General features: G+C 39.7%; 2 protein-coding genes and 1 long non-coding RNA gene across 22 annotated transcripts in view; 2 read left to right on the top strand and 1 right to left on the bottom strand.

The window, feature by feature from the left end:
* robo1 (roundabout, axon guidance receptor, homolog 1 (Drosophila)) overlaps positions 1–1,376 on the top strand; it is a 206,046-nt gene extending 204,670 nt beyond the window's left edge. For all 6 annotated transcript variants that reach the window (XM_069534290.1, XM_069534293.1, XM_069534288.1 and 3 more), the window contains one exon: positions 130–1,376. In XM_069534290.1, coding sequence (XP_069390391.1) covers positions 130–144 — 15 coding nt within the window. In that variant the 3' untranslated portion in view covers positions 145–1,376. The remainder of the gene's footprint in view (positions 1–129) is intronic.
* A 2,914-nt stretch (positions 1,377–4,290) lies between these two features.
* LOC109630185 (uncharacterized) lies at positions 4,291–25,263 on the top strand. 5 transcript variants are annotated; one of them, XR_002202762.2, is made up of 9 exons: positions 4,291–4,359; positions 5,728–5,882; positions 11,607–11,845; positions 12,255–12,331; positions 20,821–20,879; positions 23,091–23,219; positions 23,779–23,855; positions 24,859–24,969; positions 25,076–25,263. It is a non-coding gene; the product is annotated as an uncharacterized lncRNA (long non-coding RNA). The 5 variants fall into 5 exon arrangements; XR_002202765.2 differs by having other exon boundaries at positions 4,300–4,359; positions 11,734–11,845; XR_011244519.1 differs by lacking the exon at positions 12,255–12,331 and having other exon boundaries at positions 4,300–4,359.
* robo2 (roundabout, axon guidance receptor, homolog 2 (Drosophila)) overlaps positions 24,031–27,437 on the bottom strand; it is a 289,705-nt gene continuing 286,298 nt past the window's right edge. For all 11 annotated transcript variants that reach the window (XM_020088438.2, XM_069534223.1, XM_069534219.1 and 8 more), the window contains one exon: positions 24,031–27,072. In XM_020088438.2, coding sequence (XP_019943997.2) covers positions 27,071–27,072 — 2 coding nt within the window. In that variant the 3' untranslated portion in view covers positions 24,031–27,070. The remainder of the gene's footprint in view (positions 27,073–27,437) is intronic.

Raw genomic sequence — 27,437 nt, 5'->3', positions numbered from 1 at the left:
ATTATCCTTTCTTTTTTTGTTTACTTTTTTATAATCCGGTGACATACAAAAATATTGGTAGATTTTTCAGTCTCTAATTTTGACAGATGGATGCTGAGCAAAATGTTTGTTTATGTGTTTTTCCCCCAGATGGTAGAAAGCTGAAGATCCGCAGAGACAAAGGAGGAACTGTCCTGATTTTTCCAAGAGTGGAGCACTATTGTTTCTCTTACAATTTTAAATATCTCAGTATTTCACCGTCATGTTTGCTGCCATCATACTGTACATCAGTAGTGTTTCTTTACATCTGGAAATCAGACCTATGTTTTTTTTTCTAACTATTCATTTTCTATGTCCATTTGACAAAAAAAGGCGAGCGTGTGTGAAGATAAAAGAACGGTGCATTCAAAACAAAAATACGCAGTAGTATATTTATGTTTAATTCCAATGCAATATGGAGTGAAATCTGACTCCAGATATAAACATGACTCGGCTTGACAAGAACTTTGCAGAGCCCATACAGTCACATGTTACTGTAATGAAATAGCTGCAAGCAGTGGTGGACTGTAAATATACATGTAAACATGATGTCCTTGTTTTACCCACTGTGGTACCTCTAATTTGTCTTCCTTTGTTTTATTTTGAAAATTCTAATTTTATTATGCCAGTAAATATAAATATTATTTTATCATTTCCATTCATGTTGTAAATTGCAATATTATTTAGCTGCCCCAAGAAAGTGCCACTTTGGGTTTTTTTCTCTCTTTTCTTTTGGTTTTTTTGTAATGCACTGTTATGTTTCGTGTTGTCGTCAATGTTTGTCATTTGTTTTACTTTGGTTTTAAAAGCACAATCACTAAACTTTATTTTAAACCATTCTATCTATTAACCTTTTTGTCTTACTGGAGGAAAACAGGTATGACAAAAGAGTCTAGTTAATCCTGATGATGGTGATGATAATGATGTAGGTAAAGGTTGCTGTTTACGAAGGCTGTACTTGAAAGGAGACTCCTTTCATTTTGATTGTCTCCCTCTCCAGTTCTGACGCTAGCTCCAGTGAAAAAAACAGACAGTTAATGTGAGTCATAGCTGCAATGTAAATATCTTTTCGCATTGACCATAAATTCAGCTATTGCACATTAATCGAAATGGTTACATTGTCTACTAATGCACTTAAATGAATTTCAAATACAGGAAATAAGAGTCACTTTGGGAATCTGGAGAGGTCGTTATTGGACAAGAAGGGTCTCTTTTCTCAAAAAGACAGGGGCAGTCACCACCCTGTTTTTCAGAAGAAAGGTGCTGTTGTTTATTCATAGAACATCTGCAAACATTTGTTTCGTAAAGCAAAAAAGGAAAAAGAACTAAAAAAAATGATGAATAAAAAGTTCAAACTATTCACGTTTCTCTGTTCATTTGTCCATATTTGTATAAAGAATATACAATATTCTTCTGGATTTCAAACTTCAATAAATTCCAAACTAAAAAGCATAAATGTAATTTAATATTTGATGCTTTCCCTGCCCTGTCTGTTATTCATTTTTACTAAAGACACACATCTTTTTAAAAAAACGCTAACAAACATAAAGTTTCAATTTTGACAAAGTACTTTTCTTAAAAGCTGGACACTAGAAAGATAGATGAATGGATGGATAGATCTGACTGGTTTGTCAAGGTTCTGTAACAGTGCTAGACCAGGTGTTACTAGCATAAATTAATTACACGATCCTGTGATATCTCAAATATCCTTATTAAACGTCAGTAATCAACAATCTAGTTTATGTTGATATTACATATATTGACAATATATAGACATTTTATTAAACTACTGCATCCTCGTTTGTCCTATTATCTCAGATTTTGATCAACTTATCTATTAATTCAGTGTTAAATCTAAATTGTAGAGCACATACCACCACCCAGGCCCAACAGACCCAAGTTCAATCAAGCTGCAATAAATTTCACACACTCATCATTTTACTAAATACGACAGATTTCTTTCATCAAGATACATAAATTATTCCCTTTGGGTAAAAACAAAAGAGTAAGTCTTTTTTGGCCCATGTCCTATCCTCCACTAAGTTTTGTAGAAATCTGTTCAGTATTTTTACGTAGTGACCAACCAATAAACACATCATCCCCTTAGTGGAGATAAAAAAAAAGCTTCCATTTGTAATTATTCAGATGTGTTATTACCACATGTGAAAAGTACACGACACTAAAATTTGCAGAGATAAAATACATTATTAAAAGTGATAAATTAATTTTACTGACATATTTATTACAGCTATAATTGAAAAGCATCATAATAAAGTTCAATGTCATTGTCTATTGCATTTTAATGTGAAATAATCTGAGCTGGCCTCACCCCAAAAGGACACGATGTACTTCAACGGCACCTTCAAGGAGGGAACTATCAATATCCTTGGCTCAGACTCTAAACAGCTATTTCTGTTCTGTACAGTAGCTATTCAGATATATTACCTATTGCCAATTCCATTAGTGTTCTCAATTATTCACAGTATCAGCATCCCATGTCATTCAGCTAAGGCATTCGGAGCCACAGAGGGAAGCTAAAACCAATGGTGATGGGATTATATTCAATTTGACAGGCCTAGATTGCTGCCAATTAGGTGTAAAGAGGCTTCAATGAGGTTACGTAAGAGAACGAATACAGTGTTCATCTTATTTCCCATCAGTCACTATAGCCCCTGAGATAAGCTGCTGACGCGGCAAAACAAAATCTCCACGAAATCAGAAGATGACATTATTGCCGCCGAGCGACTCCAGAAGGCGACTTATCCTAATTGGAGAGAGAAATACATTTGTTCCAGTTTATTACATCTAACCTGCCAACTGCTTGTCCTCACAGAGGCAATAACCCGGCCAATGGGAGTCTTTAATGTCGACCGCTGTCCGTCCAGCTTATTCAAACATCGGTGATGAAGAAAGAGAGGTGGTTCCTCCTGTTCACGCTCCCTCCTGAGCCTCGCAGAACTGGAATGGAAGTCTTGTTTTTACAAGTTAATGAAGAGTGCTGCCCAACTCGACGAGGTGGAGCCTCGAGAGAGCGACCACTCTGAGTCGTCTGCTGAAAGCATCAGCGCGACAAGAGACTCCACGTGCTCTACATTCACTTCTGCCACAATTTGAAAAGAGACCATTTAAAGACACATAATGTGTTTTGAAGATAAAAATACAGGAATTTACACATGTAATTGGAAACAGCATTTTTAGCAGTGAATTCGTGTCATCAAAGAATCTTGATCATACAAAAAAATGTCTGACGTTTGGTGTTGACAGAGACAAATGAGAAGCAGATCGGTGTAATTCAGTAATGTTTTAGTGATGACAACTGTGGTCTCTGAATCCCCCCTCCTCCTCCTCCTCCTCCTCCTCCTCCTCCTCAGCTCTCTCAGCATTTCAGGCTCCCTCCCCCCTTTCCTTCCCCCAGGTGTTCTCTAATAAGCACCTTTCTAAACAAGAACAAATTTGGAACAGGGGAGAGCATCCCTCTTATGCCTTCATCCATCATTTTAATGAGTGGAGGTGTGTCCAGGCCCCACAATGAGATGCAGGTGATTAAGGATATTAAGCGGATCCACTGGCTGCTCCACAAACCCATGAATATGCAGGATGAGGCTGCAGGGTCTTTAGTCTGGTCCTTACAGTTACTCTACCTGTGTGTGTAGTGGCATGTGTACAGGATTAAAACTGGGGGAAGTAGAATAACAGAGTATGTGAGTTAAAAAATGGGTTGATTAGCAACTGTTATAGTTGCGTTTTAGTACTGATGAATACACATTTTTCTATGTGATTGAATCTAAAGTAAAACTGTGTAAATATAGTGAGAGAATTCCTTTGTTGGGGACCAAGCAGAAAGGGCAAATGTGTAAAAAGTAATTCATCATTTTTAATGAAATCCTTTTTTTTATCAAATGACAAATAACTAAATACCTATATATTTTAGAAAAGTAGAAAAAAATTCAGGGCCCAAATTTTAAGAGGTCAACTAAGTAGGCAAGGCAACAGCATCAACTTCAAATTTACAATTAACAAACAGGGAGAAGATATAAACAGGTGGACTAGTCCAGACAGGCACACAGGGGAAACCTAATCAAACATACAACTTTAAAAACCGAAATAAATTAGAAACATACAAATAGAAACAATTGAAATAATTATGTACACAAAACAAATAGTATTGTCTTAAAACAAATAATAGCAAAGTCAAACAAAGAAGTTTGAACCCATTCTAAATCTAACCTCCCCCCTTTTCAATCTGCCGTTGGCCTCCTCCACTTCCTGTGGGGCTGGTCTTAAACACCACTTCCTGCAGGTTTCAGGCCTTTTGCCAGATGAGCTCTGTACAAACAAATGGTGAGTGTGACTGCAGAAAGTTTGCTAAATTGTGTGCACCCACCTGATGTACTGGGAACAAAGGACTACGTGTAATGTTTTTCACTGGGATGAAATGTAAAGTGTGACAAATTATACGAACACTGAGTGCAACCACCACAACCCTTTAAAAGCTCATTTTCTTATAATCATAAACAACAACAGCAGCAAGTAGTGTTGTTTTTTTCTTTTCTCAATTCATTCTGATTGAAGATTGAGGATCAGCTGTTTGCGTTGATGTGATTAATACAGTGTGGTGTTTACACGTGCTGACACGTTTAATCAGAACAGCAGCTGTGTGTCACCATCAAAAGTGATGAACATGTCATACATTCGTCTTCTTTAATGGCGATCTCATCTCTCATCTGTATCCCATCTCTGTGGCACATGTTTGATCAGCTCCCAGAAGACGGATCTATTGTCTGTTCAGCACAGTCGTTAGCATCCAGTGCTTATTATCTGGTACTCTTCAGTTCTAGTATGTACTAAAAACAAACTACGGGCAGAGAACCAATTCATCTTTGAAAAGGAGGAATGCCTGTTGATTCATTTGAATATTTATGGGTGCACAAATACTAAGTGAGTTAAATCCAAGCCAATTTCAGGAAGGATTTTTAAATGGGGAAAAAACTTCCAAATATGTAATTTTTTAGAAACAGATGAGTTTTTAGGGGTTTAATCAGGAGAGGGACTTCTCGCTCTGCAGCTGATCCGTCTGCTTCAATCTTTTAGAGCCTGTTTATCCTAACTGAGGTGTTGAAGCATTTAAAATTGAATTTGGTCTTTTATGATCAGAATGTTAGGCTCCATGTAAAGATGCCTAATGTCCCAAACTTCCAGCTTAATCAACAGAAATACAGGTGGAAGGAAATTATGCTTTAAGGCTAAAATAATCTTTACAACCCAAAAAGATCACACAGTCTCTTCTAGTCCACTGATTGCACTGCTGCGGCTAAAGAAACAATACAATAAAAAAACCACCTGCACAAATCAAGTCCTCTGTTTCTGCCTTCATTGAAGTTTCAATTGAAAGAAGAAAATGAGTAATTTGTCAGAAGGAAGTACATTCACAGACATTAATGTACCAACGTCAGTAAAAGACCTAATTACTCTGCACAGGGAGGAATATGCTGCACATGTACAAATCTGTAGAGCACACAAACCTCTCCACCTCCATCAGCTTCCTCTTTCTTTATGTCTTCAGTGTTTCAGTTTATGCAATCAATGATTTCAACCGCTGCCGCTTTCAACTCTGTCCCAGCAGCCAGAAACTAATTTCTTTTGTGCACATTCAGGCTGTCTCTCATTTCTGATCGCCAATCTGCTTCATTAACCTCTTTCCAAAACTAGGGGGTAATTAAGGGAACAGCTGTGTACTGTCTGACGACTCGTCTTGCCGCCGCCACACTTCACGAGAACGCCGGCGAGGAAGCCGTCATCACAGGTGCACGGTGTGTGGACGTCTCACCACACCCTCTCCACAGCCATTTACACTACAGCTGCAGGTCAGACGCCACCTCTTCACACGATCAATCAAAATTCATTTACGTTTAATGATCTCACCAACCGACTCATCACAATTTCACATTATTACTAAAAACTTGTTCTTAATCAATGTTAAACACTTGCGCTCGTTCCAAATTGTGGAAATTGAAGTGAGATGAGTTACGGTGAAAGATGGCCGTCAGTGCCAGATGTAATGAGAGAGGGAGTGTGGACGCCGGCCAAGTCCGAGTTTTTTTTTTAATAACTGGGAAGTAATCTGGGTGATTTGTTCATCCATTCGTCACTTAGCCAGTCAGTCTAACCGACCTTATTTAGTGCTGATGGGGTCCCCACAATTAACCCAGAGGGATATGGCCTCCTCGTGCCATCTCCTCGGATCTTTCCTCAGCTTTTTTCTCTGCTGTCCTCTTTGCATCATCAGCTGAACTCACCATCAACCATTTAATGTTAGCAATGAATCATGGTCATGATCAAAGTGCTTACAGTTTTGAATTTTTGTTATAGGCCCTTTGATTCGCAGGAACATTACAAGATTCACTGCACTTGCAGAAATCATGGAAAAGTCTGTAGTATGATGCTGCTACCTTTAAAGACATGTTTGCAATATAGATACGATAATGTCTATTTAGTTTTATGTGGTAACAAACATATATGTATTATGAGGGAATAGTTCACTTCAGTGGAAATTAACTTGCACTCAGGTTTACAAGATAGAAGACAAACAGTGGGAAAACAAAACTGAAGAACAAAACAAACAAAGAAACTAAACAAAAAAATTTTTTTTCCTAAAATATCTCCTAATATATGCAAAATGCAACACAATTCCAACAAAGCAATACCTAAAACACTTAAGTGATACAGTAAAAAAACTATGAAATTACTTATGCAAATTAGAGGCGAAATGATTTATCAGCTGGCAAATAAAAATCAGTCAATATGAGCTACAGCCGTTCTCGCCTCGCTACACTGGTTTTCTGTCAGCTACAGGATTGATTTCAAAATTCTTCTGTTTGTGTACAAGGCACTAAATGGTCTGACCCTCTCGTACATCTCAGAGCTCCTGTTCTCACAGTCAGGACACAGAGATCTGAGCAGAGACTGTCTCAGAGACTCTCTCCCTCCCATCATCAGATTCTTTTTAAAAGTACCACGTTTTTATTCTTTAGCCTTTCAATGTGCCTACATTGTTGTGTTTTGTAGTATTATTATTCTTATCACTGGTCGTCTGTTATCACTTTTTTTATAAAGAACTTTGAAACAACAATGTTGTGTTTAAAGTTCTAAATGAATACATTTGAAGTTGAAGTATTCAGTATATGCGCCGATAACAGCAACAACAAATTGAATAATGCAGAAAAGATGTGCGTTAACATTTTACATTTCTGTCTACATTTTGCTCCAAAAATTTTTCCTATTTTCTAAACTCACTCTATTTGGTAGAATTTGTGTGGTCTTTTTATTTGTGGTAATTTGAAATAACTGTAAAATATCAAATCTCAGTTACATTTCTGTGTCATAAGGATTTGATAACCACAGCGTAGCAAATTGAAAAAGGTCGACTCTAACTGACAAATTTAAATGTATTATATGTAAATGTTTGGTATTTCGACTTTTGATTAATTACTTAAAATGATAGATTATCATTATTGTTCATAATTTGCTATTGATCAACTACTACTGAATATTTGATCAAAAAAACGAATGGGATTGTTTCTGGCTAATGCGAAAAATGAACAACTTGAGAAATCAAGGTTTTTCACCTTACGGATGCTACAATCATCGTGTTTGTTGATTTATAACGATGTGGTTTAATACAAACATGCATATTAAAGACGTAGATACCTCAGCTCAGACTTCACAATCCTTCTGTATGAACGTTATTTTGTCTGTCCCCTGTAGATTTTTAATCAGTCTCCAGTCAATCCAATTTTTCTCCTGTTACAGATATGATTGATTTCTACTAAACTACTAAACAGAGCACTAATTAAAAGACCCCTCACACAGAGAGACACTGTGTGAATCTGCCGCCCACTCACTTCCCTTTGAATCCAGAGAAAACATTCGAAGGCTCTTGTCTTGTTCAAGGTGTTGAGTAAACGTGTAATGACAGTATTGAAATAACCTTTCACCCCAACTTATTCCCACCCGAGGTTTGGAATGCCCAATGCAAACATACAATCATACCATTCAAAAGTGATGTGTTGTCATAGCAGCATTTACAAGCAAGAACGCTCAGGAACCCCCTGACACGACCGATCATGGAAAACAATGTAAATGGCGACAGAGAAAAAGGCCTGGCGATGCTTAATGTGCAGCGAGGCCACATAATGGGGATAAATGAGTGTTTTCTTAGTCAAATGACCTGGGGAGTTGTGATGTGAATGGCGGGTGCTCTTCAGGCGCTGATGGATGGAGGGTGAGGACGAGGGTGAGCGGGGCTGCGGAGGTGTCACGGGGGGGAGGATTATCATGGCTGTGGATTTTAAAGGGTGTCGGCACCTTTGGGTTGATCTCACCTCTTCTCCGCCCTCTCTTTCCCTCGTCTCCTCTCCATCCTCCTGTCGTTGGCCGGCTGCTGACTGACTGAGCGAGCGAGGAGATGAGACATGGGTTTATCACGCTGTGTGTGGCCTTGGGGTTTTTTCTTTTTCATCATAAGATGGCTGATGCGCTTGTGTTGCCATCTAAAGCTGTTGTTTTACAGTCTGGCAATTTTTCTCTTTTATGACGGTGACCTACTTGAGAGCAACAGCTACACCCTCTCACCTCCATTTATCTTTTCAGAGGGTATGTTTTTGTATGTGTTTTTTCATTCAAAGTAGATAAAGGGAGCGATTGCTAAAGACAGGATTGCATCATATGACTGGCTTCGGGTTGTATGTTATTTGACTGGTGTATATTTCTAAATCGTGTCCAGAGCTTGTTTTATCGATTATTATTTTTCTCCCCCTCAAAAAAGACTAATGAGCCCAGAGAATTCCACTAGAAAGGTTAATACAATATTGAAATGTCAGGAGATTAATGATATTGTTCTTTCTTCCTATAGTCCTGTAGGGGAGGGTGACAAATGTCTTGCCCTTTTCACTCCGTTCCTCCCTATTTGTGATCTTTTTCCTCTCCCCTTCTCATTCTCTTTGTCTCTGCGTCTGTTTCTCTTTAACTCACCATCTCCCATATTTTTTCCTCCCTCCCTTTGTCTCTTCCCCGTTCTCCTCCGCTGACCATGGTCTCCAGATGCCAAGGACTTATCCCTGTGACTGTGTGAAAACGCTGCAGCTATATATACGCAGTGACACAACACAGGAGACGGGCTGTGCTCGACACTGTGTGCGGTTGTCAGCAAATGAATAGCGTTGATCCATCTTCATTATGATGCGATGAGATTTCAACACGGGGAGTTTGTCTTCTGTCAAGAGCAGAAACCCCTCCTCATGCACCGGACCATCAAACAGTATATTGTCACTTTTCGGCTTCAAACACAGAAATCCTCAGCCGGTCAATGTGGTGCAGATGTTAACCGCTCTTATGTGTTCAGCGTTTTTGCCGTGCACATCTTGACTCCTCCTATGCTCCTGCAGAAGACTGGCATGGGGTCCAAGTTTTAATCAACTCTGCATAATTGGAGTGATTCCCTGTCTTGCTGTATATTTCAACCCATCTGTATAATTACAGTGAATTAAAGTCTTTGTCAGAAGGAATGGGGAGGGAGCAGCCTCACACAGACCCTCCCCTGCCAGTCCCCCATCCGCCACCAGCCCCCTTCACACTGTAGCTCACACAATTACACACCATCTTGAGAGAAAGAGGAAATTACCTCTTTTGTCATCTCATTTTTTCACTGGTTGGGGGCCAAACATGAGCAGGAGCGTCAACAATAATTAGTGCATCACGACAACCTGTGTGCAAAATATCATCTATATCTATTTCAATAGCAGAGATTAAGCGATGCACATTTACGCAGCATCACTGTGGTCTTTGTGGTGTTTGCAGCTTCAGGACGAACAGCAGGGAACTGCGATCTTCCTCCTGGCTTTCGGGGCTTCTGGCCAAGCCATGCCTCAGTGCAGTAATTGCATCGATGAGAAGAAAAGCAGTAGCTTGCAGGCGAGCATGGGTCATCATTACTCTGCGTGACGCTACCAGCCCTCTGGTAGGCCATTACTGCAGCCACTCAATAGCTGACGCTGTTCTGTGATAGAGGCCAAACGTTAGCCCTCCCAGGGTCATGTGATCACATCCTGCCTGCAGGTTAAAGGTTCAGGCAATTACAGGGACGCCAATTTATCTTCTGTCTGTTGTAGGTGGAGATCCTCTGAAGGGATCAAATAAGATCTCACACAAGGAGAAGAAATGGAGACGCAACCATTGTGTCTTTCTTCTACTCAATGTTCTTGGCATTGCTCTTTTGATACTGTCACTGGCGTCCCGGTCATAGTTTGATCCCTGGCCTACGTCTCATTTCCTCACGTCTTCCTTCCTGCAGCAGACGACTGCTATCTCTCCCTCTATGTACGCCAGACATCTGCAGAGTACGGCCAAATCCTTGCAACGATCCCACAGGGGGAACAGTCCTCCAATAACTCTGACCTCCATCCAGGAAGTCCTGCATTATCCATGAAGCTACTTTGCCAAGTCATAAGGTTTCATTCATTTTATCAGACCTGCCAGAACCTTTGAATAATTGCTCTTCTACAGTGTGGCTCTTTCCTTTATTGTTCTGAATTGAGGCCAGTCACCGTTCAGCTCTAATGCAGCCTTTATTATGCAATTCACAGGGGATGAGCTCTTTAAGTAAAGTATAGCGGCACTAAAAACAACAGTCATTTTGAATCTGATAATGATGGCACTACTTGCTTTAATACCTGTTTGTTGCTGACTGTTCTGTAGATTGACTCCACAGCAGAAAGCTATTTACTTTACTTTGTCCATAATTGAATCTAAAACGTCTCTGTCTTCATTTATTGTCCCGCTGGTCGTCTGTTCTGAAACAGTTGTCTCGCAATCTCATTCAACCCTGACCTTGGCCCTCTCCCAATTTTCACCTCACTACCTCCCTCCCTTTTGACCCTCGCTCCGTCCTCCCCTCCTTTTCATCTCTCCATCATTGTCAATCCACCGCTAACTTCCCGGCAATTGCAGCTTTTCCTCACACAATGTTTCCGACAGCCAATTTATACAGTGGCAGGGCGCATCTATCTCCTGGAAGGCTGAGGAGTACATCCGTCTCTATAGCAGTTTCCTGACTCGCTCAGTCTTTATCTGCACATTACTGTCTCTGGAAAGTTTGATTTGAGTTGTGCAGGTGTGAACTCAGCTGCATAAAATAATACACACTTAACTTTCTTGTGCTTACACTTGCATGCTGTATCAGTCTGTTTTATTGATTCTAAGGACGGGTTATAATCCCAAAAATATAGGGGAATGAATGGAACTAGAAGTAAAAATGTCAAAAGATTTAATAAATCCATCAAATGTACTTTTAAATTACCTAATTTAAGTCACTTTCCAAGAACTCTAGTTAGTGTTTCTCAAATATGAGGGATTTGAGGATGAAACAAACCAATTCCAAAATGTCCCATTGGTTCTGGAAATTGTGTTATTTGTGCGAGATCATGGACATAATGCTCAGTCAGTAATTTAAAGTTCTGAAAACTTTTAACGTGCTCATCATAATTCTTTAACTTTGATCCAATAAACCTCCCATCAAGTCTCCTGTGTCGCAGTCTCAGCTTCTGTAGGTTGGACCCGTCCCTCAGCTTGACTCAGCGTTAAGAGCAAAGCTCCCGATGGATGTGACTCCGAGTTCACATGCATTAACGTTCCACTCGACGCCACTGGTTCTCTCCTCAGTCACACCACAATCAGCCCTGACGTCCTCACCACTTGTGTCCTCTGCGAGTCCAGGCATGAGATGTGTGCAGCCAGCCAGGAAGAAGCGAGGCAATAAAGAGCAAAACAAGCTGTAAGTGCAGTTTATGGAGTAATGGTGCTTTTTAAAACTCTCTTTGTAGATTCACACAACTCTTCACAACACTATATTGTATTTGATAACCTCATATTCGGTCTTTTCCTTCTTATATCCTCTTAATCAGTCATGTAATGAACTACGCTGGTACTGCTGTTAAGATTAATTAAACCCACTTACACACTACATCCATGCTACAGTTTTATCTGATTATGAGACCAAAAGAAAGATCACAAACTCATCACATTTTACATAAGCAGCTCCTCCACTTCTCAGCGTAGCGTAATCTGATTGAGGACACAGAGACAAAGTAAATTAGTGCAAATATTTTTTTTGGTAAGAGGACAAATCATGTGCTACATACTTTGTCACAAGTTGCGCTTTTCCAATTTGTGTTTGTAATTAGGGTGTGCAGCACCCAGACATCCAGCAGATAATCTGGCCTTTCTGTATTAGAGGGGAAGTGGACCGTGAAAGTAATTGGTGAGTGTAGCACAAATTGGATCTAAGCGTGATGCGGTTTTTATTCCTCTGAGGCAATATTTGTGAAACGATTAGAACAATGCTGCTCCTGCACATTTTCAAAAAGGCTTTATTACATATGTGTAGTGTTTATGATCAAATGTTGACAGGTTCAGTAATCAACCTGAAGGTGGGAGGAAGAACTTAACATCAGCACGAGGAAATAAGAAACTGAAGTTTACAGCTGAGGCTCAGGCTGCTTTAAATGGAGGGTAAATAAATAATGAAAGTAAACTCCTAATGGTTTTCATCATTCAACTGTTTCAAAACTGTTCCAATTAGGATTCCTATTAGATGCCTTGGAAATAAACTGCCAAATCAACCACAAAAAATATGGATTGAAGAGTTGTTTTGTGAAAAAAAAATCCCACAGAGAGGCATTAACTTCTGCCCCTGCTGGGACAACTGTAGCGTGTTTTACCCAAAGTTGTGTGAGACACATACAAATAAGATCATTAGAAACAAATTCATTAGCAAGCAACACCACTTGGTAATGAGATCTTGAGCTTGAGCGCGTAGCCACTGGGGGTTCAGTAAGCCTGCCAGAATCATACTGGTGTGACACCAGCATCAAAAGCAAAGAGATGGGATATATCTGCAGTCTGCAGACGCTTTCAGCTGATAAATGGGGTTTTATCACTTTGGCAGAATCCTGACCAATATGCCTGGCTGAATACTGAACAGGACTATTGTGTGGATGGGGAGGAAGCACTTTTCGTCTGTGGACAGGGAGGTCTGGGAGAGCTGATCTCATTTGAAGCATGTAGGTATTGTGGCGACACAGATGGATATAAGCTCCCTCATAGAGATAAAGCAGAGGAGGGGTCGCAGGAATACGCTGCAGGTTTAGACCAACAAGTTTCAGGTAATAAGAAGTAGGGCTGCTTGATTTTGGCAAAAAAATCATAATCACAATTATTTAACATCACTACTCATTGATTATGGAAACATCACAAATTTAGGCAAGAGAGGCTGGATTATATAATGGGATAATAATCGGTTTGTGATGATTACTTTGTTTTCATAATCGTTAGAAGCTGTAATTGAGATTCAATTAATTGCCCAGGGACTATACAATAAGCTGGATGTGCTATCTGTAATATATTACAATCTTTTAAAGCTAGGGTTGGAAATCCTGGAAAAGTTAGCAAGTGCAAACTACCTTCAGAAACTATGTGTTAAAGTAAGTACTTAAGGTCAGAGGATCTTTGTGGCCAGGTTACAATGATAAAAATACTATGTTAAGCTATCTATTTCAAAATTAAGGATAATGTTTTGACTTTTATCTGCCAAAACGTCAAAAAATTACTTTCAATCTCAATTTGTACCCAAACATGTACAAGAAGTCTCAATCTCAGTTATATTAATCGGATGGAAAACAAAAAGTAAGGATTGTATTCTTTGTGAAGTTAAAAGTTGTGACTGTTGTGTTAAGGACTTAGTGGACAACTTTGTGTTGCTGATGTTTCAGTTGGGCTCCAGTTTCCCACCTTTTCTCCGTCTAATTGTCGGGTTCCCTCCCAGTTTGCACTGCGCGCCTGTGGCATTAAACCCCCATCGATTACCTGCTGCAGTCTGTTTCATGGTGAGCATGAAGGAACATGTCAACACCTCAAGACACCACTCTGCACACACATGAAAGCCTGGCCATCCACACAGAGGAAAACCCCTGACAGCATAAATTACTGGGTGGAAAAAGGTGAAGGCATGTGCATGTATCAAGCCTTGTCTGCTGTCAGAGGCTGGAGACAGGGAAACAAAGGGAGGCATGGGAGCTGAGAGACGAGAGGGAAGAAGAAGGCAGGATGTGAGGTGAACATCGCAGAGGAGGAGAGAACAGGACATTAGAGAAGCTGGTCAGTAAACAGGCAGAGCAATCCTCTGGTGTCTTCCAGGGGACTGTCAGCTCCCATGAGAACAACAAGGTTTATAAGGAAGCAGAAATAGCCTTCAGTTTCCAGCGGGGGGAAGACACGCAACTGCACTGTGCTTATTACGTAGTTTGAGGAAGAGGAGCTATGGAGCTGCGTGATGAGGGACACATCTGGGTGCCTCTGCCATTGTTCGGCACAGTTGAGAATCATTTATCACAATGGGAGCACCTGGTGTTCACAGGAAGCTTCAGCAGAGCAGGAGCTGGTTCACCACGAGCCGAACGCCGCCGCCAACAAAGAGGGTGAAAATAGCAACATCTTTGTGCACGTCTACCCCCTGTTCCCCTTCACATCCACCCATCTCCGCCTCGCCCTCCCCTTTCTCTGCTACTTTTAACGTGCCTCCATCTCCTCATGTTAATTTGCTGCTTCAGTGACACACATCATTGGGGGAGTCATTTCTAATAACCCCACCAGCCCCCATACGAGTGCCTGTGAGTCATGCACTGAGATGTCATTCAAATTATTAAGCATAATGGCGACAATGATGCATTTCCAAAGCCTTGCTTCCTTCCTGACATGACTGCAGTTAGCTCAACACCAATCCTTCGACGTCCTCCCGCCCCCTTGCCTCGGCGCAGATGAACCCCCCGTGTCCCCATCTCATCTTTTTGAGAAAGAGCACGTACCGAGCTGCTGGGATGAATCATTTCATTTCCCCGAGCGTTTTGCCACAAGAAAAATCTTTTTCTTTCTGAAGCATCACAGCATGTCACAGCCTCCTCAGCGTCGTCGTCCTGTCACACGTCATGATGCAGGGCTTCTCTTCTGAAAGAGGGTGAGGGTGGGTGTCGTTTCCTTCGTCTCCCTGACCTGAGTCAAAGTCGCAGTAATTATTCATTCATGCAGGGCCGTCGAGGATGATGTGTGGATGACATTTTCCCTCAGCTGCTTTGTTGTCGCAGATCCAAGGTAGAGAGGATTGTGGGAGCCCAACATCTGATGGTTTTTTTCTCCCACAGCCTCAGCTTGATACAACTCATCTCGGCAGCTAAGAAAATAACCGAACAGAGCCACAGGGATTCTCCTTCTCTCGTTTACAGACTTTCTGGTGTAGGCAACACATGCAAGGCAGATGGCAAGTAGAAAACATACCCAGACAATAACGTTTAATATTATCTTGGTCGTGTTTTTGCATTGGAGATGTAACAGGTTACTGTGGCGCTATTTTGCTGGAAAATACACACAACGTTCCGTAATTTTCTGAGAGCTGGTATTTCCGCAGTCATCAGGAACAGTTTTTCTTCCGTCCGTGTGTTTTGTAATTTCTCAAACATGGCCTCCACTGCTTGGGTGATGCCACAGTGTTGTGGGTTTAAAAAAGCACAAAGCAGATGCCTTGGTAATGAAGACAATTAAACTAGCAGCTGCACCATCTGCTATTGACCGTGACCGAAGTAATGAGTGGAAAAAAGAGTGGTAAAGGAATTCTGAGAGTGGAGCAGCGTGCAGGTACATCTTCATCCTCGTCACCAGATAACTGCAGAGCCACAACAGCTACGACACATCAAATAAAAACGTGTACGACAAGGCTATTTTTTAAGATATTACTCAATAAATCATGAGACCTGAAACATTTTATAGATGCAGTATAATACGACATATTCCTTTAACATATGCGTTACCCCCCCCCTCAGTCTCCTTTCCATTTCCAGCATGTGTGGCCCGAGCTGGAGAAGATAGATGTTGGGGCAGCGTATGAACCCCAACACCTTTCGCGACTGGAAGAGATTAACTGATCATGCCTCAGTGAGCGCTGACGTTCAGGCTTAGAGGCCAAAAAATCTTTCTCCTTGCTGCACACGTAACTTCTTAGGAACATGCAGCAGATGAATAATGATAATAAACTTTATTTATGCAGCACTTTTCAAAATTAAGTTATGGAGTGCTTAACATGTATGAACAAGGATGAGGACATTTCAAGACTAAGGAAAATAAATGATACAGAAAATATGATGGTACAGATCCAAAAGTAAAAACAAAAACAATAGATAAGAAACACAGAGGAAAGGAAAAGGAAGAAAGCCCCAAACAATAGGAAACAATAAATGACAATAACACAGATGAAAAATCCAATGGCAATGCAACATTATGCAAGAATTAATTAAAGGCTCTTTTGAAACGATAAGTTTTAAGAAGTGATTTAAAGGATGTCACTGATTCTATAAGTCCAGATCCTCGGTCAGTGAGTTCCAGAGCTGAGGAGCCCTGACTGTGAAAGACCTTTATTCTTTGGTCGCAATGTAGGAACAGGCAGCAAAGAAAAGAGAAACCAAAGATCATCTTCACCAGAGAACCAAGGAACTCTGTTTTTAATGCTGCAGAAGAAGGATCGTGACATGTATAAATTACAAAGCATTGTGGAAGTCCAACCAATATGAGCCACAGAAATATTGCTATAGGTGTGTGTATATGTTTGCAGATATTAATTATATTATTAACAGAATAACCAATGAAGAAAACATGTTCTTTTTACAGTTCTTCATAATGCAGCTGACGGTTAAACTGTAAAACTTTAGGTCAGAATTATTTATTTATTTATTTGGTAACATTTCATCATTGAATCATCACCATTTTTGTAAATGATCCACTTTGCGATATCTTGGTAAAATATATTTTTTAGTCCTCAATAACGATATCAGCCCCCAAAAAATCTGTCAGACTTTAACAATAAGTCTATGATGAATGAGCAATTTTACATAGAATGCACATCTACTAAATTGTTGAGTAATGTGTGCAGCCCACTCTGAAAAATCTGACTAAAGACTAAATTATGCTTTTCATTCTGAAATCCAAAGTTAACTGTAGAAAAATACAGCTCTAAAGTGGCATCCAATGAAAACTATTGTGTCGCAGCCTTGCAACTTTCAAAGTCCTTGGCAAAGACTTGTATCTGCAAAACCTCTGCTCGTCACATGTGCTGAAGTGCTACTGCATGAAAAACATGAGCACGCTTCCATAAAAGTTAGACATGTGTCTGTGTGTCAGGAAAGGATAGTTTTACATATTTTCTCCCCACTTCATACAACCAGAGACAAAACCAGGCCATGGCAAAACTGCTTCTTTATTCCTCCGTGTGGTTTTCACGGCCAAGCGTAGGATTTATAAATGCCTTGTTTTGATGGACAAGATTTAAAGGAAGAAGGACATGTGTAGTTTGGACTCACGGTCAGAGAAAACATTTCTCTACTCTTTGATTTTCTCCTATAAACCATGGTACATGTGCAGTAAAACCATATGTCCTATAAAATAAGATGATTTACAGGACATGCAGAAACCTCAGTAAAAAACTGACTGAAGAGAACGCAATGTTTATATTAAATCTATCAAAGCTTCACGACCACCATCAGCAGGCTGAAGCGTCTATGTTTCCATTTCCATTACGTTATGCAGCGTGTTCCAGCCTCAGACAATGTTGGGCCCAGCCTTTAATTAACGAGAGTCGGACAAGGTTTTGGGGTGTCTCCCACTGTGTTCGTTAACACACATCATTAATCAAGGGGGGGTTTCCATTAGGCAGGTCACTCAGGATCATGCTAAACAATTAAGCTTTGATTAAGAGATTGTTCATCAAGTCGTCCCACCAGACGCCAATGGCAGATTAAAAGCCCACAGGAACAAGATGCCGTGCACCTACGGCTCCGTACTCAGAAACACTTAGTATATGACAAGTGTACTTAGATACAAACATCCAGTGGCAACACACACACACACACACACGTCAGAAAATTTAAATCATGCATACACTGCTTTCTTTTTACAGCTTCTCTGGATGCGTATTAGAATGCACCGCAATCAATTACTGTTTATTTCTGCCAACACAGTTTTCCCTCTTGAATTCGGTCTCTCAGCTTTCATGAAAGTCCCTGCTCTCAGCTTCAATGGTCCCTTTTTGAAAAGACTGCAAGGTGAAATGTAAGGCCACCTCCCACTCCACACCTGAACACAATTCAACTGCAGATCTCAAGGAGAGCAGATGAGTGGAGAGAAAGGAAAAGTGTAGGCAGGCAAGGATGTCGGTGAATGTGAAAAGAATATAGTGGGATGACAAATGTGCCAGAAGAGCTGTGCAGAGAGATAACCTTCAGGTTACTATCGCAAAGAATAATAGAGGCATTCATGTATCAGGCAGAGGAGGCTGAGAAATCTAAACATGTCATGGAAATGTACGGAAAACTCACAAGAGAATTACAAACCCTTTAAAACTTTCTGTTAGGTTAGGCTGATCCTCAGTCAGTAAACTATGACATGTTGTGTAACCGGCTCTCTTTAAGCCACGTGAAACAACCCATCTGGGCCCGGAACACAAGTGCATCATTTATTTCTTATTATGTCAAACACACGACACACACGAGCTGCAGAGCTTCATAAGTTTCTAACTGATATTAAGCAGCAGGGATATTATATGATTTGATAAATACAGTTCACACTCTTGCAATTTGGTTTCCTCTAACAGAGAATAATGTGTCTGTGCTCAGTCAAATGAAAATATCACATTTATTCAGTATTAACGTGTTGTGAGTAAATGTGTTGAGCTCTGTTTTTGCATGTCACTGCGTTTGTCTAGTTAGGAAACACAAGTTCCTTTTAATAAGGAGGGTGTAAGACAATTTGCCGATGGGCTCCTAGATGGAAATGTTTGTTCAGTGACCTGTAGCCGATGCATTGAAAGTGAAGTACCTGTTTTCAGGAAAAGTTATGTATTATACTTGTTGTGTTGTGTAGAATGATTTGCAGGATATAGAACACAATGTATGCAACCACACAGAAGTTGAATATATGTGTAAGATTAGCACTAAAACAATTATTCAATTCAACAGATAATTGATAAGATACAATTTCAATAGTAATTTTGGTAGTTTTATTAAAATAGAAATAACAAATGTTTGCCATTTTTTGGTCTCCACTTTGAAAATTTACTTTTAGTAATCACCACCAATAACTGTTAACCCCGATAACTGAAACCCTGATAAAAACAGGGATGCTCCCCCTTATGTTATTATCCTCAACGTGAACCAGAAACACAGTCACTCCCATTCCAACACACTGTCATTAAGGACAACCAATCCTCAGACCCTGTGACTACACCCCCCATGCCTCTGATTCTTGATTAGGACCCACATGAGACCAGTCTGCTCTGTGACACAAAGCTCAATACATGGAAACGTGTTGGTCAATAAAGCAACGTTTTCATCCAAACAGCTGGAAAATCATTCGGCTTCAGGAGTCATCTATCAAATGTGCAGCTATGATGGAAATATATAAAGGATGAGAAATAGAGAGAGAGAGAAGGAGGGAGGGAGAGAGAGGGAGGGATGGATGAAATGCAAATTCATGCTGCCTGCCCCCAGCAGCTGGTTTAGCTGTTTGACATGTGTGATGAATGGTGTTGCATTGGTACTGCTGCCCTCTCACCTCCACTCTGTGTCACCAGCACAGAGACAAAGAGGAGGAGGAAAAAACACAGCACGAGGAGAAGATGCCCCCCCCCCATACACATACACACACACACAGTCTTATGTTACTTGTGAGGATTTATAATGCATTCCCCGTAACGTCGCACATTAACCATCACAGGTACTTAACCTTATCCTCAACCTATTCTAACCTTAATACTAAAACAGACCTCTGAAGCTGTCAATGTCCAACATTGAGGACAATGCTGAGGACATTTTGAAGTAACAAGGAGCAACCAAAATACAAACAAGAGGATACTGACAGGATTTTCCCAAATCAAATTTAAACCCTAACATTTTAAGACGCTTTCAAAAACACACACACTGAAATTGAATGCCAACTTCCCAGGAAGAAGTATGAAGGATACAAAAAGTAAAGGAAAGAAATCAGTGTCTCACACACACGCGTCTTGAAACACCGATGATTACACCTCGTCAGGTTGAAAATGGGCGGAACTATAGTGGGAATTTATGAAGCTATTATGAGCCCCAAAGCCACATCACTCCACATTAAATGTTTGTTATGTTAAACAGTATTGGTCTTCGTCAGAACCCGCTCATTTCTGCTGCCGCTTCAAGTTACAATGACACAACAAGCATTTTGTTTCCTTTCCCTGATTTGCACCTCAGCTCATCCAGAATAGAACTTATTACACAGACGTAAACCTGAACTGTTGTAACATCATTCATTGTAACAAGTCACAACTAATGACACAAATACAATATATTTCAACTCCTACACGTTATTTAATCCTGCCTCAAACCCTTTGCAAATGAATTTAAATAGTATTATTTTAAGAATATTAAATATGTATATGACCCCACAGGTACTCTGCTTCACATTGATGGTTTCAAACCAAATTTGAAAAAGCCATAGACAGACACACATATGCATGTACGTACACAGCAGCTCCCCTCTCCCAGTACAAACTCTCTAACATCCAAACATCCAAATGCACTCACTCACACCCTGTTAACTTGTATCTCACTGCAGTATGTATTTGCTGAGCACAACTCATTTCCTTCTACCTGGCATAACCAGTTTGTTCTCCCTCCACAGACAAACACCACCGATGTCTGATGCAACATTTACACCATCGTATGAAAGGAGAGAAACAGGTAACGTCACAGCAAACTGCCAATTTGCTGCACACTCTGAGCACTGTGAGAAATGAGGAAGAGGTGGAGGAGTGCACACTGGTAAACAGCTGGAAATAAGAGATGAGCGGAGCGGGAAAGTTGCTTTGTCGGCAAAAAGGAGAACAGTCATTACCACACACACACAAACAGAGAGTGGAATAGGAGCAGATCCTGCAGACCATATACTGATGGGTTTGTTTAAAGGGTCGGGATAGACTGCTGGACCTTGATAATATGAAATCTAAAAACAGTTAACCGTTCCAAACATTATTTCTCTTACTCTGTGTGGGGTTATTACGTGTTTTTTGAAAATCATTAATGGCCCCATTTCAAAAAGAAAATGTGGGAGGATGTTCTCCCACTGCGCCAGTCATCAGTCATTTACAGCCAAATAAAAAATAATAACTTTTCTTTCTTTTTGTATGAATATACTACGCTGAGATAAGAACCAACAAACTGAAAACAATTGACATTTATAAGAAACAGACAGAAAGATCTAAATTGGTTGACAAACGCCAGATAATAATCATATAATATAATCAGATTCAAATGAGTAACTTTTTGCTCATGGAGGGAAATGACAGGAGAATTTAATGTTTCCTCACAACAAATAATATTTTAGAGGAATGCACAAAACAGGAAAAAGGTTCATGTTTATAATATAATTACATTAAACATGAAAAGGTGACACAGCAAATATCTGAGAGATATCTACATAAAACAAATAAGAACAAAAGCTGTTGATTATATATATCTACTCCTCACTCGACCATATGTTCAATATAAGGACAGAATTTAAAAAAACAATCTAAAGACGTGAACATTTTCTTTCTATGACAAGAAACATGACGTCATGTTTTCTGAGACAACTCATCCTCAGTAAAAGACTGTAGAGACGATACAACTCTGATTTTTACTCCAGTCATGATATGATATACATTCTATGTCAACACAGTATATATGTATTTTTTAGCCACTGAAGAGAATTAAAAAAATACCTCAGACTGACTGGTGAGTCACTTAAATCTTTAATCAGACGCCTGCAGCTGCCACCAAACTAAAAAATGGCTTGACTCCAGTAAATATACAGCCTGACAAACGGTCTCTCTTTTAATTAAATTAGCTATTAACAAACATTAACGCAACAACAGAGTGAACTCACCTTTCTCTTCGGGAACAGTCCACCACATGTAGGCAGGTGCAGCCGCAGCCGGACATCTTCCTGCTGGACTCTGCTCATAAACCTTTAGTGTTGTATAAGTCTTAACCTGAAAAGATTCAATATTTGACCTTTGGACACTATTTCTTCACAAAATTAATAAAAAAAAACAAGGCAGAAAAAGAGAAAAAGCTTCTTATTTACGAAACCTTGACTAAAGGTGCATATTAACATTAACAGTTTAGTCCAGTGATGGAAGAGTCCACTTATCTGTTGAGGGTGATGTTGGTAGAGATTGACTTAATAATCACTTACAGAGCTGTTTGGAGTCACTGCTGCAGGATATTCATTTAAATTGAGACATGATTTTTTACATAAACATTGTATTGCCATTAGACAGTTACATCATTACCAGTAACTGTTAGGAGCTCTCTTGTTGCAGAGCAGATGACACCTCATTGAGTCTCAACCTGGTGCTTTGACATTGAGATCAGGATCAACCTCACAAAGGGATGTAATATCATGGTTCCAGTGTATATGTTGAGCATTATGAATAAACCTGTGAGGAGAGAGATGATGCTAGATGATGCTATAGTGAGTCAGTGTAATATTGCACCAAACAACAATGATTTTCTCGTTTCAAAGTAATAACTTTTTCGTCTCCAAACACAGAACACCAGTGTGTTATTGTCTGAATGTGCAGGATCGTGACTCCAACGACACCAGCCAAGAGGTTGTACTTAAAAAAAACAAAAAACTGCACCCTTGAATTTGTCATTTACACCAAACATCTGGCCACAAACCACACACAGACAAGAGCGTAGCTCGCCACAAGCCCTATTAGTTCCACGTAGCGTTCAGACAGCAGACTCCCCTCAGGAGCTGGCGCTCAAACATGTGAAGGGGCTGAAACGGCTCCAGCTGCAGAGTTTCCATCCCCACGTCCAAATCCTGCACAGCCCTTCTGTGGTGAGGAGTAAATCTATGGGCACCAGAGAAGCAACAACTTCTTCTTTATTCTCCTCATTCAGATCATTTGGGAGGTCGGACAGTGTCATTAACATTCCCTGAAGAAACAAATGATGAGGAACATCAGACACCAGCAGAGACCAACAGACTGAACCTCGTGTCCTCCACCGGCCCAGAATCATGAGACGACGGTGAGAACTGTTCTTTTTTTCTTTTCTCACATTATGTGGAAAACACTGAGGTCATCTCACACATCACACTGCTCAATGAACAATTCACTACGACAGCAACTACACACACGTTTCACTGCTTGCTTGGGAAACAAGGAATCGCGTGTGTGGTCTGTGTGTCAAGTGCTCCAATAGAAAGACTGAAAGACTGAATAGAAAGATAATATGGAATATGTTTAGTGGGGAGGTGAGGAACAACCACTCGTTTACATTTGCTCTTCTGATCACAATAGTTGTTTCTTATTTTATACAGTTTGGCATGGTCTCTTTCACGAGTCATTTCCCTTTGAGCTTCATGTGAGGAAGCTTGAAAGTGTGAGAGTGATTAAGCAGATTTGTGTTTGATGCTGCTTCTGTGCAGGGATCAAGATACGGACTGTTTCACATGAAAAGCACAGCTGAGTCAGGAGCTCTTACACACACACACACACACACACACTTTGTATATGTAGGCTACTGTGGTAAAGCTACCAACTCTTATATCTAAATGTGTTTCCTCTTTTTTACTTTTCACATTCAGTTTGGACCATAGACTGTTGGAAAGGTGGAAGACGTGGTGGCTATCTGCAGTAAAGGTCATCATCCCAACTTCTCCAGGTTAGCAAATAAAAAATATGTTTTTTCTTGAAGATGTTTTCTGTTATTTAAGGATGTTCTTATCACTCCGTTTGTTTGAGAGACATGTCGTCCATCTTTATTTATAGTCAGTAGTTTGGATCTGTTAATTCGGCTGCAGCAGAGCATTTCTATCAGATACAAATCATTTCAGGCATTTTTCATTTTTCAAAAATATTTTATTTGATATTGATCCAGGTACAAGGAAATAAAGGAACATGGATTTATCTTACAGGACATGGGGATGAGACTGTAAAAGTTTATTTTCTTGATCCACTCTCTTCTTGGACAAGGACATGCAAGTGAATAAAGAAGGTGGTTTACAAGAAACAAAAAAGAAGGCAGAATGTACTGTACCTTAGAAATGGCATTGGACTGAGGTGTCACCTCACCCCGTACTGTACAGAAAGACTTCACCCAACAACTTGATCTTTTTGTCATTTTTAATCTTGTTTTATAGCAAAAAGGCAACACACAGATAGGCTACAAAGAACCAACAATATTGAGAAAATGAAAAGAGAGGGAAAGCCAAAGTACTTTCATCCTTCCAAAAAGACGTTTTCTCAATTGTCTTGACAAGCAAATTGTGAGCAATTGTTTTTGGCTCATGTGTTCACAAAGGTGTTTAGTTTCTTTAGTTTTGACATGAGAGGAGCAGTGTGGTGAACATGCAGGACGAAGAGTGACTTAGACGACTACTGACCCGGCACCTCACCATGCTCTGAGCACAGTGTGCCGATCATCTCCTTATGGCCTCGCTGCTCGGCTCTGACAGCAAACTTTACAAGGAACAAAAAACACGTTTTATATCTCACGAATCTTTATGCATATTTCACAATATACTTTTATTATCATTTTAATAAATACAAAACGACACTGTGATTTAAAAGAAAACAATGAGTATTAAAGAGACACTAAAACGCATTAGACATTAGAAATATCAATCTTAATTTGGTATGTTCTTTAACTGACATCTTGTCTTTAGGTGGCTGAACCAGCACATTATACTCAGAATCAAAATCCACAGCAGAAAAGAAAAAGAGGGGATGAAAGAATCAGACGTGAGAGGGACGTTTCTGTCAATGACAATGGAATGGTAAAATCAAGTGGAGATGTATATGGATATATACACATATATACACATACATAAACACCACCAGAATGTAAAATAACCTGAGATACTCTTTGCACCTCATTTCCAGAAAACTGGCCACTGGGTGGAGGATATAAAATGACGATGGCATGACAACAACAGTACAACAGCATCTGACGGCCTTTAGTTTCCACCCCCTTTTATCAACATTAGCAGTACAAAAAAAGACAAAAACAAACAGTCATCGAACCACAAAAATCCTGAAACAGTAATATTAAAAACGTTGTTGTAATCAGAGTTTCTGAGTTTTTAAAAGGCATACGAAGAAACAAGCTTTTCATCAATAAAGGACAACCGATAAAAAATTTGAGAATCAGAGGTTGAGGAGTCGGGCAGATGACACGTGTGTGATAGAAAGTGTTCTGCTCCACACTGTGACTGTAGACATGAAGCAGCCGACCTGCTAGTTAATGTACAAGGCTTTTCTCTGCTATCACTCGGCCGTGGGGGATCACACACCAACTCAAAGCTACAATCCCACACACACCATTTCTCCCTCAAAGTTACTGACACGTGACTGTGCTGATCATCGGGTTTTGGTAACTCAGGCACCAAACTTCTTTTACTGCTTTAACAGATCATCTTAATTTAACAGCACTTAGCTGAACTGAACAGGTCGATGTGTTGTTTTCTTAAGCGACCGTGTACAGTGTCATATAATAAACATTAAACGATAAGTGCTCTAAAAAGCAAACATTAAAAATGGATGGAAATTAAAGAAAAAAAAAAGGAAAAAGATGTAAACAAATGATATTGCTCCACTGATATTTTAGGTAAATCTGGCAGTATAATCGATACCGATCACAGTAAATCCTCCCTCTGCCTGTGATGTGTGTTTACCTATTAAGGCCTGAGAAGAATCATAAATCTGTCTGTAAGTGCTATGACTGAGCTACAGCGACAGATTCCAGCGACTCCTCCTTCCCTTTGACTGTTTTATGGTGAGTGCGCCGTTATGCCGAACGAGGAGCGTAAACTTTGTGCGGCTAAAATTATTTAGGCAGTAAATCACAAGAGAAAAATAAACTTGAAATGCTTGGAGACCATTACAAAAAAAAAAAGAAAAGAACACAACATTCTCTCGGACCTAAAATGCTCCCAAAGCATCAAACTCTGAATGTTGATGATAAACAATTATTATCAAACAGCAAATTAGGAATTACACGATCAACTCGGTCACCATCAGTAATAAATACAGTATTGTCTGCATATAATTCTTCCAGCCTTGTATCTGCTCCCCAGAGCCTTAGGAACCTTGTGTGTCTACCACCCAATTATTCAACTATGGAAATGGGCACGTTATCTGTTGCTGTGCATCAGCAAAGCCTTACTCTTTAATATCTCTCTGTACATTAGTATATAGTTTTCTTCTCTTTACAGTACAGAAACTCCTCTTCACATATTCTTCCGGTTCTTCATGTCAGCAGGAGCTATGTTTTTGTGCTTATCACCAAAAATTGCAGTGCAAAAACAATTAATAATAATAATAATAATAATGATAATAATTAATGGTAACTATTAACAAACAATGGATTATAAAACAATTATTTTATGGCACGGCAGCCACGCAATTCACATATAATACAAATAACCAGATAAAACCAACTGTTCCTGTATATGGAAATAAAAAGCTCAAACTGAATTAGGCTTGCATAGCAATGCAACAACAAGTGACAGAATATATTTACAGGAAACAGAATTCCCTCTTTCGCAAGGGCAGTTATCAGAAAATTTGTTCTCATATATGTTTTCTTTTTTTTTTTTTGTTAAACTTGCCTTTTTCTAACAAAAAGAAAATCAAAGTAAGGTAGGAGGTGGAAAATATTTTCTTGAGGACGAAAACATAGTGAGATGTACAGTATGTCTGTGTCTATACATCACATTTACAGTTCTGTGACACTGCTTTTCTCTGTCGGTCCCTCGGCTGCACTCCTTCCCTCTGAGAACACACAGGTGAGGACAAAGTTCGTTGCCCCAACAAGGAGGGCGTCATTCTTTCGTGGACAGACTGAGTTTCCTCCAGTTTTACATCCCAGGCAGATCACTCTGTGAGAAACATGAAAAAAAGACAAATGTTCTTAAAGTTTGGACAATAGACTCATTCACAGTCTCTCTGGAGCAGGGAGCTGATTCACTTAGCTTAGCATCAAAATAAAACTTATTGTCCAAATATGCCAAATTCAAGGAGTTTATTTGTAGTTTATAATAGCTGTCAATACACTGAAAGAAAATGCAGGGGATTAATTTACAGCCATTTTAACAAATATAAGTGAACAGCTTAAACACCTCTGAAGCACCAAATAGCATATTGTGTCTTGTTTGTATATCATTATTGTCATTTTATTATTAGAATATGAATCAGATGAATACTATATTCTGACCTATTTCACCGTATCTCATAAAAAAACACT

This window comes from Paralichthys olivaceus, chromosome 11 (assembly GCF_024713975.1).
Source record: "Paralichthys olivaceus isolate ysfri-2021 chromosome 11, ASM2471397v2, whole genome shotgun sequence".
NCBI classification, from domain to species: Eukaryota; Metazoa; Chordata; class Actinopteri; order Pleuronectiformes; family Paralichthyidae; genus Paralichthys; species Paralichthys olivaceus.
Note: the sequence above shows the minus strand (reverse complement) of the source record. Positions and strands in the feature narration are given on the sequence as shown.